This window comes from Castor canadensis, chromosome 3 (genome assembly GCF_047511655.1).
Source record: "Castor canadensis chromosome 3, mCasCan1.hap1v2, whole genome shotgun sequence".
NCBI classification, from domain to species: domain Eukaryota; kingdom Metazoa; phylum Chordata; class Mammalia; order Rodentia; family Castoridae; genus Castor; species Castor canadensis.
Window position 1 is genome coordinate 53,626,471 of NC_133388.1, and position 17,434 is coordinate 53,643,904.

Here is a 17,434-nt window from a genome sequence, read left to right on the forward strand (position 1 = left end):
ATAAAAAAAAAAAAAAACACTTTAATCTCCGACTTTTCATTTTCAGGGAACTACTACTGGATCCCAATGCTAGGTTAGTAATAAGTGACATTCTGTGAACATGAATCATTTATGAATTTATTTAATCCTTATAACAAATCTATGGCGAAGAGTCAATTATTACCATTTTAGAAAGAAACCAAGGTACAGAGAGGTTAAGTCATGCAGTCAGGTAGGGCTGGGTTGGCTAGGAGAAGACTCTTCTGGGAATCTTGTCAAAATAGATTCCTGGTCTCCATCTCAGACTCACTGAATCAAAAATATCTTAGGGGAAGGGATAAAGCCCAGAAATCTATTATTGTCAACAAGCTCTACAGATAAGGCTGATGAATAATGAGATTCAGGTACCATTGAGTCTAGAACCCTAAACACCTCAATTTAATGAATGCACATTCTTACTACTGAATTTTGGCCATAAAAGAGACAAATGGGGCAATGGTTTGCTCATTTTCAACAGTTCAGATATTTTCACAAACAGTTTGATGGGAGTCAGGGAGGCGAAGGCAGGGCCGGCTCCTCTCAATGTTTTGTGAAAGAGAAATCAGAATGAATGGTGCCCAAGTAATTAAGGTAATGTGAAGTCAGAACCAGGTCCCTTGACTCACAGGACAGCATGGAGTCAGGGCAACATCCCATGTGCCAGGCAGCTCTTCATTTATACACAATGCTCCTATAAATCCTTATCTCCCTCCTTTCTTTAAGTACTTTTTCTAACAATTTCCAAACTGGAGATGTAAATGACCTCCAGATGTATACAATACTAACTGTAATTCTTTGAACCCTCCCAAATAATGAATATTGCTGGCAAAGTAGAGAGACAGCTGGGAAAAATCAAGAATTTGTGTATCATTCTTGAGATTCTAAAATAAAAGTACTTTTCCCATTACGTACTGTAGACTTTTCTCTATAGTAATGAGTTTTAAATAGTTGGATATTAATAGAAACATCTTTTTATATCACTCTTTATTCTTTGCTTAAAAGAAGTAACTTCCAAAAGAACCAGGCAACCTCCACAGTAAGAGTAATCTACCCTGTGATTACAGCCTTCTATTTTCCAATCCCTCTGCTACAGGTTTTTTTTAAAATGGTAATTCTATTTGATGAACTCATCTTCTATTTTTCCCATCGTGTTTCTTCTGCAACTATAGTAAGTTAGGGTAGTGTGGTAGGGACCAGGCACATATGAAAATTAGTACATTCTTTTGCTACAACATTCTTTGATTTTAAGTTCGCTAATGATATGAATGAGAAGGATTATAAGAACTGAAGAAAGTAAACTGCAGCTCCAATCTTTAAAAAAAGAAAAGACAACTTTTGCACCTGACACAATAGTTTTCTAAATAAAACAAAACCAAAAACCCCAAGATTCACAAAACAAACAACTTGTGAGACTTTTTAAATTATTTACTTTAAACTTACCACGAACACCAACTTTCCAACATTTGTCCAGGGGAAATCATAAAGTAATTGTTTCTCTTCATCTAGATTCTGTGGAAAGAATTACAATGCATTCAGAATTAACAGGAAAAATGATAGATACTCTAAAATGACTCTGACTTCTCTCTGAGAAAACTAAAATTCAGTAATTAAAATCTGAAAGAGGTCCCCAACTCTCTTTGGAGAAGTACAGACAGTAATTAAAAGATTAGTGATAAAATTCTGTAGATTTTGGTTCCTGTGTGAATGTATTAACTGGCCCTTTTAAGGCAATCTTTTCCCTTCTGGCCGATCCCTAAATTTAAATAAAAAGTCCAAAAGACACAGAGATTCAAGAGATGTGATAAGGGATTCAGGCTTTCATAATTGGATATTTTGCCAACAACAGAGATTAGACATCCTAATATCTTTTTATGTTTTATAGAAAGATAGTCTCCCTCCCAGTTGATGGCTATAGGATAACACATCCCACCTGCAAGAGGGTAACAGTTACTACTTATTCAAGTGACAAGTTTTATCAGAAAAGTGTAACGGAAATTAAAACATCTGGCCAGGCTCCATATTAAAATGACGTTTTTCTTTCTACAGTTATTAAATGTTCCAGAGGATAAAAGAGAATATTGAAAATCAATGACATACAAAGAGGAATGTTTGGATACTACCAGTCTGTTAGTGATAAACCTGAGTTAATCTCTGGTTTTCTGTTGTAGAGTACTTATTGCTGTCAAGGATTGGGATGAGCAACTCCATCCATCCTACATCATTCACATCCATGCTAGACAAATAAGAAATGACCACTGGAAATAGGCCACTGAACCTGTGCAGGCCCACACAGGCATGCTCTAAATGTAAGACAAGGCCAATACCGTTTGACACTTATTCTGCATTTACCAACCTGAAAAATCTGTATTCCCCGCATGGTCAGTCCAAGGGTCAGTGAAGCTTCAATTTCCCTTTTATCCTGTAGAAATGAAATTTGATGAAAAAGAATAGTTTTTTTCCACAGCGAACAATTCAGCACCAAAGGAACAGAAATTTCAAGATAGGAAAGTTCTTGACTTAAAAAAATTACTTTGCTTCAGGTTTTATACACCCCTAGTTTCCTAGAAGATTTAAGAAAATCACAAGCACACTGTAACCAGTAAGGGTAGAGGCTACATTTTAAATCCTTGGATTTCAGAGTTTTAAGTGTTTTCACTATATTATACATACTTTCACTTCTGACAATATCATAAATACTTACGTTGCTAAGAACTCCAGTAGACAAAACCATTTCTGCTGCTTTCTAACCTTCCACTTTCTACTGATTCTTTTCTTAGATGTTAGATTCTTGACTCTAATGTCATAGTTATAGTCTGGGACAGATCAGACTTTATATGCTTAGAATTGGGCACATCTCCCAGCTCCCTAAACCCGAAGCAAAACTAGAGACAAATCACTAAACATTTAAGGTTCTCTCATGAGGGCAGATCTTAAAGCTAGAAAATTTTCATATTCAATTAGTTTAGAAATCTAGTAAACCACCTTATTCACAGATTTATTACAAGTGGTTTTGACCAACCCTTATTAAATAAATAAATTTAAATTCCTGCACATGCATTTTTCAGCTTAGTGGATACGAAGAAGCAGTCAGTCTTACATTACTGTCAGTTGTGTTTAAATTATTGTGTGATGTTTCCTGCCCTTCATTTTGTGAAAATATGCCTTCCAAAAAGCAAATGGTGCCCCAAAAGCAAGGTAAAAGTGAATGTGCTTCATTGAAGTGATTAAGTGAAAATTTGAGATTTGTTGAAAGGCGGCCCGTCTTTAGTGGAAGTTGGCCAGTATTACGCAAAAAATGACTGAAGCATCTGCAGCACAGCACTGAGCTCCATGCATCCTAAGTATTCGTGTGTTTCAATGGCAGGCTCCTCATACTTATCTTTAAGAAATTCAATTGTCACTTGCCAATGCAATGCACATTCTACTGGCTAAACTGTGGTTAATTAAATGGTAACAAGGGAAAACACCTACAATTGAAAATGTACTCAAATCTGGCCACATCTTTTAAGAGCTCTCTTTGTAGGGTATGAAGTTCAAAACAGAAGATAAAGTTACTAAATAACTAAAATATTTTCATTACAAGATATCTCAAAATGAATATAAGCAGATCTTTATTAAGTTGAATGCCTATTTTCTCATGAACATGAGAAGAATATTTTTAGAAAATGCAGCCCAACTTTACTATTTGGACTGTTTATTTCAAACATAATATATTTTTGTGTCAAAAAAGGCACATATAGTATAAGATTAAGTGGGAGAAATACATTCATAACCTCACAAGTTTTGGTCAATTTCCTTTTCAAGGCTGTACTGACTGCTTTCTCAAGTAAGACTGAGTTCACAAAAATGCTGGTTGCTCATGTCTGAGATGTGCATTGGTGGGAAAGGGGGACAAAACAGTTTGTTTTTTCTTCAGTGCTCCTCATCTTCTCTACTTTCTTCCTAATCTATGTAACCCCTAAATGAAGCTGTCACTTGAATTCTCCAAAGAATGTTTGAAGTAGACAAGAGTCATTTTCTATGCAATGTAGAAGAACCACACACTAAGCGAATTTGAAAAATTAATTTTTACAAGAAATAAATCGGGTATACCTACTTCACTAGAAGATTCTTGTTTTTTAATAGGATTGCTTAAAGCAGTAAACTTCCCCAGCTAATAAGGCAAGAAGCAATTGATATTTATTGAACTCCAATGAACGTGCCAGGTGTTCTACCCTTGTTACTTTGGATCCTTTTCCTTACAAGAATCATTCCTCCTTCATAGACGGCCCACAAGTATAGTTAACGGTGCCCAGGATCCCAGCAATAGTGAATACTGAAACAGGGTTTCTAACTGATACCTGATTCCAAAGCTCCAGTCTTTCTAGTACCTCACTCACAGTCCTACTACATTTTGAAATATAAATTGATTGCCAAAATGTCATTTACTGGCATTTTCTCAAGTAATGTGAGGTGTCACAAATGAAGTCTCTTAAGGGAAAAAAAAAACCACCCCCCAAACCAGAGTCCTTTAGGAATTTAGCCAAAGAGATCTTATGGAATCAATTATGCCTTTCAAGGATGACAACGACAATGTGCATGCATGTGTGCGTGCGTGTGCGTGTGTGTGCATGTGTGTGTGTGAGAAAGACAGGGACAAAGGTGTGGGGGGGGGTTGGGGGGGACACAGACGCCATCTGTTGGTCCCTTATTGAGTTTTTGGAATCAGCTAGGCTGGGACTATTACCCAGCAATATACCCAAACACATTCACCTCTCCAATGGTCTAGTTACATTAATCTTCCCACAGAAGGTACGGTAGAGATAACAAACCTAATAATGATAAAGGTGCCAGTGATGAGCTGAACATCATGCTAACATGTGATAGACACTTTCCTAAGCAGCTTTCATTCATCAATTCCTTTAGGCTTCTGCAGATAGGTAGGTTCTTGTCCCCATTTAAATATGGGGAGACTGAAGCACTGAGAGGTTAAGGAACTTGCCTAAGGCCACATAGTAAGAAGTAGGTGGGATTCAATCCCAGGCAGTGAGGCCAAACTGACCGTGCTCTTAACCACCCCATCCCATCGCAGCACACCTGGAGTACTTAAGTGAGATTCAGGAATTCTCCCCAGTAAGTGGCACTTGTGGAATAGGAAAAGAGGAAGAAGGGAAGAGAAGACAGTAAGACGACAAACAGTAGATGAGAGCTCCCTTGCAGAGCATGGCCCCTCTCATTTGGGTGTGTGACCTAAGCCCAGGGGTGGAAAAATGAGTCTAGCGACACACAGGACGCACAAGACAGTAAGAAACGTTAGAGATGAGGAGAGCGTGGAGTGAGGGGCAGTAAGCTCATGGGCTTCATTTTCAAGGGGCCTGTACTGAATCCTGGCTTTGCCACTTAAGTTTTGTGACTTTAAGTAAATTATTTAACCTCCTTAAGCCTCAGTCTCCTGGTTTGTAAAATGAAGATTGAGCTTCCTTTCTTATAGTTGTGAGGATTTTTAAAAAGGAATGAATACAAAATACTCCATAAACACGAGCAAGTTTATGTGATGAGCAGGTGATGTTCTTATAATTAAAGGACACAACATAAGATAGGCATGGTTTTACTTTGAGGGGTGTTACATATTACTCATCAAACAAGTTTGCAAATGTTACTCCCCAAAGCATAAAAGTAGATCTAGGGAGGAGAAAAATAACTATTTCATACTAGTTATTTCTGACTAAAAAGCTAGATTCACACTAGTTGTAGCCATTTGTTACCTTACTATTAAAACCATCAAAAAAAATACTCCATCCTAGCTGGCAGAGTGGCTCACGTAGTAAAAGCACCTGCCTAGCAAGTGTGAGGCCCCGAGTTCAACTCCCAGGGCCATACATATACACACAAAAACCGAAATACTCCACCCTGCTTGCAGGCCAAAGGAAAAGCACCATCGCCTTCCAGACTCCCTATGATAACCAAGGGCAGTTCAAACAAAAGACTCTGTTAAAAGCCTGTCAAAAAAGGAAATTACAATTTTCAAGAGAACAGAGACACTAATGGGGAAGTTGCTTTTCGTCTGAAGCAGTTTCTGTACCTTGTACAGTCTGTAGTAATGAACAGCGACGTCATCCAGTCGGACAGCCTCTTTGATGTATTTCAGATGCGCCTCGGAAGCAGTCAGTGCAAACTGATCTTTGTGCATGTTTGGAATGTGCTTCAGGATGTACTCCTTCCCCCTCTTGGAAACAACCTGTTGGGATATGAGGGATAGCAATACAACATTTGTGGGAAGGGTGTAAGTGCTACCCCTCCCCCTGAAATGATGAAATGACAAGAATCTGAAATAGGCCATGTGAACTGGCTGATTTCCATTTGAAATTTCCTACATTTGTCTTGTTTTCACTATCTGTTATGTTACTAGGCTGAACCAGCTAATACCATAAAGCTTTAAGTCCACTTGACAGTACTGCTGCGTATCTAAGAAGAAAAATTGGAAAATAGTTCTTGGCTTTAAAGTCACTAATGGGGGGAAAAAAAAAAACCCATGCAAACTTTCATAATTTTGTACATATCACAATTTGTACTTTCAAAATGACTGATACCGTGAAATGCATCTATTGTTAGCACATCTGCAGGTTCTGATCTTACTTACTCTTTCAAAGTTACAGCCACAGATCAGGAGATGCTAAATGTTCTTCCAAGGAAGGCAGGGCACTGGGAGAAATTCTCCAAAATATTTTTGGTTCCTGCATAAGAGGCTATGAACACCCTATTTGAATACTTATGAGAAAACAATTTAATTTAAATACTCATTGTGATTTGCAGTGGCTTAGATTTTCATCAGACAGTGGTCTGAGCTTTCAAATGTCAAAAATATATAATATTTAGCAGTTGCAGGCTTAGAAAGGTGTTGATTAAAGTCTTAGCTGATTTCACAAAGGTTATAAAACATGGAAAGAATTGTGCAATGCGGACAAAAACAATACTGCTTAAAATGATCAGAATAAAAAAATCAGTGAATTTTTGGTTTTAAATTGACTTTACAGATAATTGACATTTTACTTCTTACGAGCATTTTACAAAGAAATACACACAAAAAAACTACTGGGCAATTATCAAATTTGCTGACAATTCAATTCTTTCTTGATTCCTTTTCATGGAGATCACCTAAATCAGTACATGTCAACCTCTTTCCAAGTCAGAAAACACACAGACAATGCGTAAGAGCACTGAAGTAGATGCTATGGGTACTCTTGACAGTGGAGGGAGGAAATAGGTGCCTCCCCATGCTGGCTGCCATGGCACACAGAAGCTCTGATTTAAATGACCAAGATTCAGGATCTGATGACAACTAGAGGATGTAATGCATGCTATAGGCAGAAAGAGCTAATACATACTGTGCTTTCTCCTCAACAACTGAAGCCCTGAAAGTGAAAAACTTACTGAGCACTTATTGTGAAGTGCTGACAAAATACAAAAGGTTACAGTCATGCCTGCCCCTTAGAGCACATTAGGACATAGTGAGTTTACTGGGAAATACATAAATAAATCATTTGAAAACTAATGAACAGCAATTATGTCTCGGGGCTTCTTGTCCCTCCTCTGGGCACCTAGCTGGAATGCCCAGAGTCACACAAAGGTTGAATCTCAGAGAATCAGAAGGAGTTAGGCAGGTAAAACAGCAGGGCTTCACAGGCTAAATGAACTGCAGGAAGAAAGGCCCAGAAGTGTGAAACACCACAGTCAACATGCAGAAGTATCAACTGCTGGATGTTGCCAGTGTACAAAGTTCAAGATGCAGGACAAGCAAAGAGGAAGCTAGAAGGACCATATCCTGGAGAGTTTCTAGGTCATGCTTGGGAGCCTGAACTTCATGCTACAGGTGACAGGGAAGTCACTCAAGGTTTAAATCAGAAGCAACATCACCTCATCTACAAGGTATAAAGGAAAAACTGAGGCAGGAACCAGCCTCTGGAAATAGCAGGAACCATGATGTGGAAGGGAAGCAACAAATATCAAGGAAAGCTAACAGCAACCAAGTACAAGAGGACTTTATTTCTTAAGAAGAGTGGGGAATCAGCTGTTACATCTGAGGATGCTGTGGTTGACTGGATGAGACCACATTGTACATTGTGACCACATGGTAACAACAGCAAGTTCCGTATGACTCCAGTTTCTGGGCACCTAGGTTGATGGCAGTGTCCCCATCCCAGACTGGGGATACAGAGGTAGGACTAACTCTGTGGAAGTACTGGGAGAAGAAGATGAATCTGACTTGGGGCATCTCGAGTTTGAGGTACTTACAGACAGGTAGCTACCTTACAATACAGGGAGAAGAAATTTGGGAGTTACCTCCAGGTAGAGGGTCCTTAAAAGCATTGGTTTGGATGAACTCTCCTCAGATGTGAGCGGTTAAGTGTCAAGTACAGCAGCAAAGTTCTGGAAGAGCAGTGAGAGATGTCCACTGGACTTGGTAATGCAAGGCCATAGGGGACCTTAGAGATAGCACGAGTGGATGTGTAGCTAAAGAAGGCAAGTAGAAGTGGCCTGAGGAATACATGTGGGAAGAAAGAAGCTAGAAAATCAAATATATACTACTTTTTCAAGATTCCTAAAGAAGGAAGGCATGCAGGGTGGCTCTTCTTTCTTGGGAATGTGTAGGTTAGATCATATTCTTTGTGTTCTGACTGAAGGACAGTGAGTTTGAGGACAGGCTAACGATACAGGGGAGAGAAAAGACACAACAGAGACCTGGAGGAAGATGGGAACAGAAGCTGGCAGGGGTACAGAAAGGAAAACAGACAGTCCATGCTGGAACAACCTACATTTTCTCTCTGAAATACAGGGGAAAATGATGCTCCAGTGAGAATGGCTAAGATAGTCACAGCCATGCCAAAAGGGGGCTGGCAAATTCAAGTGCCAGCAAATTGGCTCTGAGCAGACTGAGTATAGCAAGGCACGGTGTGTGAGGCTCTCAAGCATTAAGTTTATATTTGGGCATCTTGAGCAGGCCCCAAACACATGAGTGCCCATCTCTGGATAGAGCATGAGAAGAAGCACAATGAACCAGAACTGTGCTAGAGAAAACACTGGTGAGAATCTGCAAACAGTGCCTACCCAAGAGGGGAAGTAAGCCTCCGGCTCAAAGTATTTTCCATAGTGCTTATTCCTTTTGAAGTTCCCAAGATCAGCCTGCAGGGCAAAGGCTGCCAGCAGGAAGTAGGCCTCCTCACGGAGCACACACTGAGAATGAAGGACTTGTTTTCTCAGGTGCCAGTAATAATAGTATCTTGCTGCTCTGTCACTAGGAAAATAAAAGAAAACAGCAGTCACATTTTGGTGTAACAATGCAATGGCATGTAAACAGAACTCAATCCTGTTCTCCACTGGGGATCTGGAGCTCTGTTTCTGCTCCTTGCCTCCACCTCACTGCAAAGGGGGCAGTCCTAGCTAGGACCTGATCGCTCCCTCAGGAGGCCGCAGGGGTCAGAACTCTAAGTCAGACTTACTCAGACTGCAAAAATAACATTTCCTAAGGCTTACAGCTTTTGATTCATTCACAAAAGGGAAAAAGGTCTGAAAAATTCTACTCCAACATAGTAACTATATCACAGAACACAGAGAATAGACTTATTAGAAACCTAGGCATTTGTCTGTTTTTAAGTTTTTTGCTACAATTATGGGACACACTCAATACAAACAAGAGAGGATACATTTAGGAATGATACTGGTTGTAAGGTTTTGTTGCTCTTTTTTGATTTTCTTAGCTGAGGAAATTACAAATACACTAAGGCCATTTAAAAAATACTTGTCTATATGTCTTTCTAGGAAAGTCTGCATAATATAGCACTTTTTGTATTTCTCTAAGAACGATGAACCAAAAGCTTTATTAAATTTGTTCTTTTTAAAATTTGTTTTCTTTCTCTTTTTTGCAGTACTGGACTTTGAATTCAGGTCCTTGCACTTGTTAGGCAACCACTGTAACACTTGAGCCACACTTCTACCAGCTGGGCCAAGCCTCCAGTGGATGTTACTTTATGGGAGAATTTTCACAGGAACATGTCATGCCAACCATGACATTCTCCATGAAAAGAAATACTATTAGAACACTCATTGCAATCCATTGAGGTCAGAAATAAATATAGTTTCCATTAAGTATGCTGAATAAGATGTACTAAGAAAAAAAAAGGTCAAAGCTCAAAAAAAAAAAAGTTCATTGGCAAATAGGATGCTTTTACAATCAAAGAGAAACTGCAAGAAAAAATGTGTGTGTGTGTGTGTGTGTGTGTGTGTGTGTGTGTGTGTATTTTAATGAGCTTATTTGCCTCCCTATTCTTTTAGGTTGACTTATTTACCTGAGATTTATAGCTCATTAGTAGTTGGTAATAAAAACATATGGGCTTATTTTAATCAAGACCATGTTTAAGTATGAAGAGCTTAAAAATAAAGCACTCATATCATTTTTTTCCCTTGAGACAGAGTACTTTCAGAACACTTCTTTTTATAATGCCAACCACATACTGTTTGTATATGGTTCATCCCTGGGGTAAACAGGCGAAATAGGGATGAATTAAACATTCATTAGCCTCGAGGGATTAATTAGTGGTTAAGTAATACATTTTCCTTCTTTCCAGGGCATTCCGCCCTTACCAGGTAAACTGGATGAAAAATTTATATGAAACTGAGAATTATTAATGAAGCTTCTCAGCTGTTAAGAAGTCCTCATGGATTAATAATCGTTACTCTTTAATTTGCATCTGGCAATGATACGAAATGTCAAGCACTGATCTTTCATATAACTCAATAGGAAATGTATCTTTGTCTCTTCTACATAGTTTATCAAGGTTTAAAAGTGAAGTGAGTCCCAGAGTTCACATTTCTTGTATTTTCTGTCAGCCAAGAATGTCACCTCTGAAAGATGTCCAGCACTGAATCCTCCTATATAGAAGATTAACTGAGCTTTACAATGGTGAATTCTGAATTTGCATCATGAGCACAGTATTGTTCATGCACCCATCTACAGAGAAAAGACTCAATTACCTGCCCTTGTCAGGTAACTGCATCTGAGATTCTCAGAGCATAGCTCCACTGGGTTTACTCTCAGTTTTAAAGCTACTGGCAAGAACAAGACTCCAAATATGAAAGGAAAACTAAGCCAATATGAAGACCCATACACTTTATAGGAAAATTTCTGCCCCTGTCCCACCCGCTGCCCTACACCTGGAAAAGAATATAATCCATAAATCAATCTCTCCTCTTTACAACAATGCCAGTTCCTTCTTGGAGGCTGATTTGCTAGTGAAAATGTGGAAATGCAGAAAATGTGAGCCAGTGATGCTAATATTTTCAGTCACAGTCTACCATCATCATTCATTCATTCCACAAATATTTACTGAATGCCCACTGCAACTCTATTTTAGGTAGGACTAAGGATACACAAGTGTGAAAAAAGATTAACAAGGAAAAAAACTGCTGTTCCTATACAGTCTCTATTTGAAGGGGTGGAAGCACAAAATAAAACACAAATGACTGAAATAAGCATGTTACAAGTGCTGTGGGGAAACAAAGGCTTAGGATTTCTTGTTGTCCTCATACCTGATCAGTCTGCCATTTTCCACATAGTACTGCACACGGAAGTGTATAATCATAGGAGGCCCAAACTGGTCAATGCCCTGAAACACACACACACCCAGAACAAGCTGTTTTTAGTCACTTCAAAAATGTGTTTCAAAAGCAGCCACAATACTGCTATTTGCAAGATACTTGTTAAACATGGACGGGCTTTATCTATTTGTAATGAACGGGTACACAGTTGTCTCATGTGGATACCAGGTTCATGTAAAACCGGCAAGTTACAAAGCAAAACAGGACGCCATCCCTCTGATTCTCAATCACAGCAATGCCAATGGCAACATAAGGGAAGATAAAAATAAATGCCATGGAAATTTCTAGCTGAGGTCCAGCTCCTCGCTCAGCTCTGTCCCCTGCGGTGACCATTTGCTCCTTATTACAAATGTTCTCTTGTTCCCTTGACATTCCACATACCAAATTCTAACATGCTGTTTATTTACTTAGACATTCATGCTCCTTACTCTGTAGTTGGCTTTGAAGTAGTCTTCCAGTTTATCCCAAGAGTTCTTAACTACAAATTGGAGGGTTTGGGCTTAAGACACGTGATTTCATTCCTGACCTACGAGGGTGATCCTGGAAACTCTGTAATTTCCCTGTGAATGTTCTCCCACATAAACAGACTAGATGTTTACTAAATAAAGATAGCAGTAAGTAAAATAACAAAGAATCAACTGCAAGTATTGTAATAGTAGATTTAAAAATTACTGAAAACTTCTAAAGTTTTGACAACATAGTCACAGGAGAGAAGCAAATAATTTTTTCATGCTTTCCACTTCAAAACATTGTTCTAAGATTACTAAAAAGTTGTTACCCAGCATTATTTAATAGATATTCAGAATCTATCATTGTATGCTATTCATGCTTGATTAATGTGATATTATAGAACATACAATTCATTTCCTTTTTCCATCCTCTGTTGGATAAAGCATTGCTCATGATTTTTTTCTAATGTATAACAGCTAAAATAAACATTTAAAAAAAAATCAAAATAATTTTGCTCATAAATGTAATCTCACCCAAGTGACTTCGTATTGTCGTACCTTGCTGGCCTCTTTCTTCCATTCTTTTGGACAATACTTATAGAGCTTTTGTGACAACTCCATGTACACATGTTCATTATCTGCACATTAAAAAAAAAAGAGACAGGATGTTAAAGAATGAATAGGTTTTTAAAAAGAAATAATATTCAAAGAAACAACTTTAAAAAATAAACCCTCAAGATTTGTGAATGTAAAAAGAATTTAATACTACTAAGAAAACTCAACAAGGTACTAAAAGATAAAAGGTTCTGTGGGTTACACATTAATGAGGTTGTGAATTAGTTTCCTTCTGCAATATAGAACTTATACTATTTAAGTATGTAATGTTTAGAAGAAACATCAATTTCCAAATCCTGCTTTTTCTTAGTTTATAGGGACATTATAACTTCCAACCCTATGGGTGTTACTTAGTCTTAGAAAAATATGCTTTTGTTGAGCTCACAGGAGACTGTTCTCAGATGCAAAATAATGATCTGGTAGAAACACCATCCTAATCTCTACGTAAGAAATTAGAAACCACTGATAACAGCACATTTCCAAGTGAGGAGTCTGACTCCCTCTTTAAGAACATTCATTCTCTGTGTTCCCCAAATCAAAACACAGCCTTCCAAAATGATAAACAATTATGTGAAACTGCCTTTGGGATCAATCCTGTGGGAAGAGAAGAATCTTATGAAAAATAAACATGAATACCAAAACATTCCTAAGTGGATGATGTGTATAAGGTGAACAGAAAATAAGACTGTTGAAACCTATGCACAAATGATTTAAATTTGTGAAAACAACCAAGTAAAAACCACAAAAGATTTCATCTTTCCAAAAGAGAATCTTTTTAAAGGAGACATATATTTCACAAGAGAAGCCTTTAGCATTCCTATATTGTACAAAGTTTTACTTTTTTTCTTTTTCTCTAGCCATCACAATGGGGCATAATCCTAGAATGCTTTGCATACAAATATTTATGTTGGAAGGGATGTGCACCTTTGGCTACTTCAGGAATAAACAATATAAGCAAACTTAATTCTATTGCTGACTTTTGGCCAAACACTGGGGTTTGACTAGGAATATTTCAGAATATGATAGGAAAAGTAAAGCTGCTCTTTGGCTGTAAGTAGACTATTGAGTCATCTAATTTGAATGAAAGAGATAAAGAAGAGGTCCCAGAGACAAAAAAGGGATGCTACTTAAATCAGTTATCAGGTTAGCTAACGCAATCTCCCAACTCTCATTTTTACTGATTAAACATGACACGGACAAGACTAGACAACCCTCTCCTGCTGAATGTGATTTGTGTTTGGTTTAACTTTCTGTCTGAAGCAGCAACAGAATGAATGCAAGTGAGACTGTTCACCACAGTAGCACATACATATTTGTCAACTACCACCATATCTCTACCACCTGACAGTCTGACCAGAGATTTATAGCTTAAGGAATCTGCAAGTGCCAGAGAATGGTGCACCCAGAGCGGGTGTAGAGGCTCTGCACATTTCTTCATCTGCATCCTTTGTCATATCCTTAAAACAGATTGATAAATGATTGAACAAATAAGATGCATTTCTCACTGTTGGAAAAATAAATTATAAATAATGTAAAAGGGAATGAATGAATCTCATGGAATTGGATTGAGTTGGAAGGGTTAATACAAACTCATGCGTCAAGAAAAGCATATGGAGAAATTTGTGACCAAAGTTAACATGACCAGTAAAAAGATAAACAGACATCATGTGTCCTCTGCTATGATACACTAAGAAGGGCAGAACATCATTTATCTGGTATTTCTGCCAAAAGTGCATAACCTGAATTAATCATGAGTAAACATCAAACAGCCCCAAATTAAAGGACATTCCACAAAGTAACTTGACTGTACTCTTCAAAAATGTCAAGGTCATAAAAGACAAGGAAGGACTGAGGAATGGTTGTGGAATAATGACAACTTGAGACATGAGAAATGAAATGTTAACTCATGGTTTTAGGTTTCCTTTGCTTATAATGAATATTATTAGGACCACTGGTAAAATTCAAGGCCACTATACTGGTGCTAATTTCCTGATTATGATATTTACACTGTGGCTACATAAGAGAATGTCCTTGTTTTTATAATTTTACACTGAAGTTTGTAGGGATGGAGAAGCAGGTAGAAAAGATTGGAGATGGAAGGAACAAATGCGATAAAACGAAAATTTGAGGAATATGAGTGAAGGGTATATGGGAATTCTTTTTAGTATTCTTGTAACATTTCTGTAAATCTGAGATTATTTCAAAATAAAAAGTTCAAAAATTGGGATGACATTTAGATTCCTGGTATTTAGATGGTATTATAATAGTTTTATTTTAAAGTGTCAATGTTTGAAGTACTCCAGAAGTTATGTCCTTTGCAACTATTCAACCTACAATGAGAATTTTATGTACCAATCTCAAAACATGTGAAAGGTCTGTAAAACTATTCTGTGGACTATAATATAATATGCCATTATACATCTGTCCATACTCATAGACTATTAACACTAGAAATGAATCCAAATGCAAGTTATGGGGCTTGCGTGAGAACTGCCAGCAGGTTCACTGACATGAGGACCACTCTGGTGAAGGGTGTTTTGTAATGGGAGAAGCTGTGTGTGTATGGGGCAGGGAGTGTATGGGAACTCTTTATACTTCCTGTTCAACCTTGCTGGGAACCCAAAGCTACTTACTCTAAAACATCTAAAGCTCACTAAGAAATTCTCAAGCACACATTGGTCTTGCTACACTGGTGGGACAGCAGTTTCTGACATGAGAAAAAACTGATGAGAGAAGTCAAGTGGCCTGTCCAAAGCCATATACTGCTGGTTAGTGATAGAACCACAACTAGAACCAGGTCATCTGATTTCTGTTCCAATGTTCTTTCACCATACTACAATCTCTCCTTTAAAGAGGACATCTTTAAAAACTCTTAAAAATGTATGGAAGCTGTAAACTGGTTTTCTTGGACTGACTTGTTGGACAACATGATCAACAGTTTGGCCATAGCTGTAGTAAGAATTATCTTTAAGTATAGACTAGTAAAACTTACTTAGAATCTACAGTGCATCTTATTGCTCCGAGACCTCCCTTGAAAGATGACTGAAGTCTGTATAAACATAAGGATAAAGCTTAGCGTTTGTGTTTTGATTTTTTTTTTTTTTTTGGTAGTACTTGCATTTGAACTCTGGGTGCTTCACTTGAGTCAGAACCCTCAGTCCAGCATTTGCATTTTTACTGCTTTGATTACCACAGGAAGAAACTGATGGCTGGTTCATAAGGTCCTGATGTGTTCCTATGTTCTTTAGCCTCTCCCAAACAGGCAACTGAAAACAGTTCACATTTTGAAGAAGTGGCTGGTTTATCACTTGGTCATGATACCCTATTCCAGTATGCAGATAAAAGTATTTTGTGGTTCTGACCAGATTCTCAACATATCACAAGCCTTGAAATTAAATTCCATGTCTATGTTGACATATTTAAACACATTTCATAAAAAGTCTTCTTGACAAAATGAGCAAAGATTTGAAAGGGTCTCTTTTTTCGTATATAGAAAACTAAATTGGGGAAATTTCCAGCTATGATTTCAAAGAAGAAAGTTTCTAAGAAATGGCTGCAGGTAAATCCTGAGAGTTTAGCTATAAGGTACTATGGCAGAGGAAAGCTGATGGAATTGGTACTTGGAAATTTTTCCATAGGAAGAACAGAGAAGAAAATGATCCTATATCCAATCCCATAATCTAACTGGAAAAGAAAAGAAGGGGAAAGAGAAAAACAAAAGTGTCAATTAATAAGTGACATACTACTAATAGCAAGAGACTGTGAATGGAGCAAAATTAGTTCTATTATGTTCAAATTTTTTGTAATATCAAGATCATTACAAATTTATTATAACAAATTATAAAATAAATCTAGGATCTTTTCCTCTTAGCTCTCGCTGTTCCTCAAATGCAACAAAACAAAGCCAAGCCTGGCTCATTAAAACAAAAAAGAATAAACACAGACAGTCTAGATTCCTAAAGAGGAATCAATTGTAAGTTCACACTGTAATAAATACATGGCCTAAGATTCTAAACCTTGCAAGAAATATAGTAGCTGAGATCAAAAAATGAATATTGACTAAAAATGAAGACCAGTTTATGGATATTTTGACAATCGCAGTTGTACAGCAAAATGCCTGATTTAAGTTATCTAATGCCCTTTCCTCAGGGATAGTGGGCTAAAACTGTCAGAGGTGGGACTAAGACTTACTTTGTATAACACTGAGTCCAAAGAGGTGACAATCCTTTAGCCTGAGCAGGTCACACACCTGGACCAGCAACTGGTGACACAGAATTTTCACCTACAGGAGGAAAAAGAAACAACTTGAGATAATTAAACTAAGTCCACACAGTAAGCCACAATCAGGCACTTTAATGCATTGTAAATATATACCTTAATAGGACAAGCTGACACTGACAAAATGACTGTGGGTTTATGGAAATCACTTTAATCTGTGGCTGTGTTTCAATAATGATTATCACAAAATCAATTTTTACAGCATGGTAATAAAGTGCCAATCCAATCTTGCACAAGACTCATAATTCTCATGACATACAGATCAAGCTTTCAAATCATGGTGTTCAAAAAATGGTTATTTCAGAACTGTTTGCTACCAAAAGTATTCATCTGACAAGTATAATTTCTTTCTAAAATTATTTATTTACTTTAATTGACAAATTTTTACATATTTATGGAATTCAACATGTTTTGATATATGAATACATTTATAAAATGGATTA

At 37.5% G+C, this 17,434-nt stretch overlaps 1 protein-coding gene across 7 annotated transcripts in view; it reads right to left on the minus strand.

The window, feature by feature from the left end:
* Positions 1-17,434, minus strand: part of Frmd6 (FERM domain containing 6) — a 224,189-nt gene that overhangs the window by 14,219 nt on the left and 192,536 nt on the right. For 6 of the 7 annotated variants that reach the window (XM_074067986.1, XM_074067984.1, XM_074067985.1 and 3 more), the window contains 7 exons: positions 16,905-16,995; positions 12,633-12,736; positions 11,581-11,657; positions 9,103-9,289; positions 6,080-6,235; positions 2,372-2,437; positions 1,459-1,527 (listed from right to left, as the gene is read on the minus strand). In XM_074067986.1, the coding sequence (XP_073924087.1) occupies positions 1,459-1,527; positions 2,372-2,437; positions 6,080-6,235; positions 9,103-9,289; positions 11,581-11,657; positions 12,633-12,736; positions 16,905-16,995 (750 nt within the window). The remainder of the gene's footprint in view (positions 1-1,458; positions 1,528-2,371; positions 2,438-6,079; positions 6,236-9,102; positions 9,290-11,580; positions 11,658-12,632; positions 12,737-16,904; positions 16,996-17,434) is intronic. The other variant, XM_020179505.2, reaches the window with a different exon arrangement.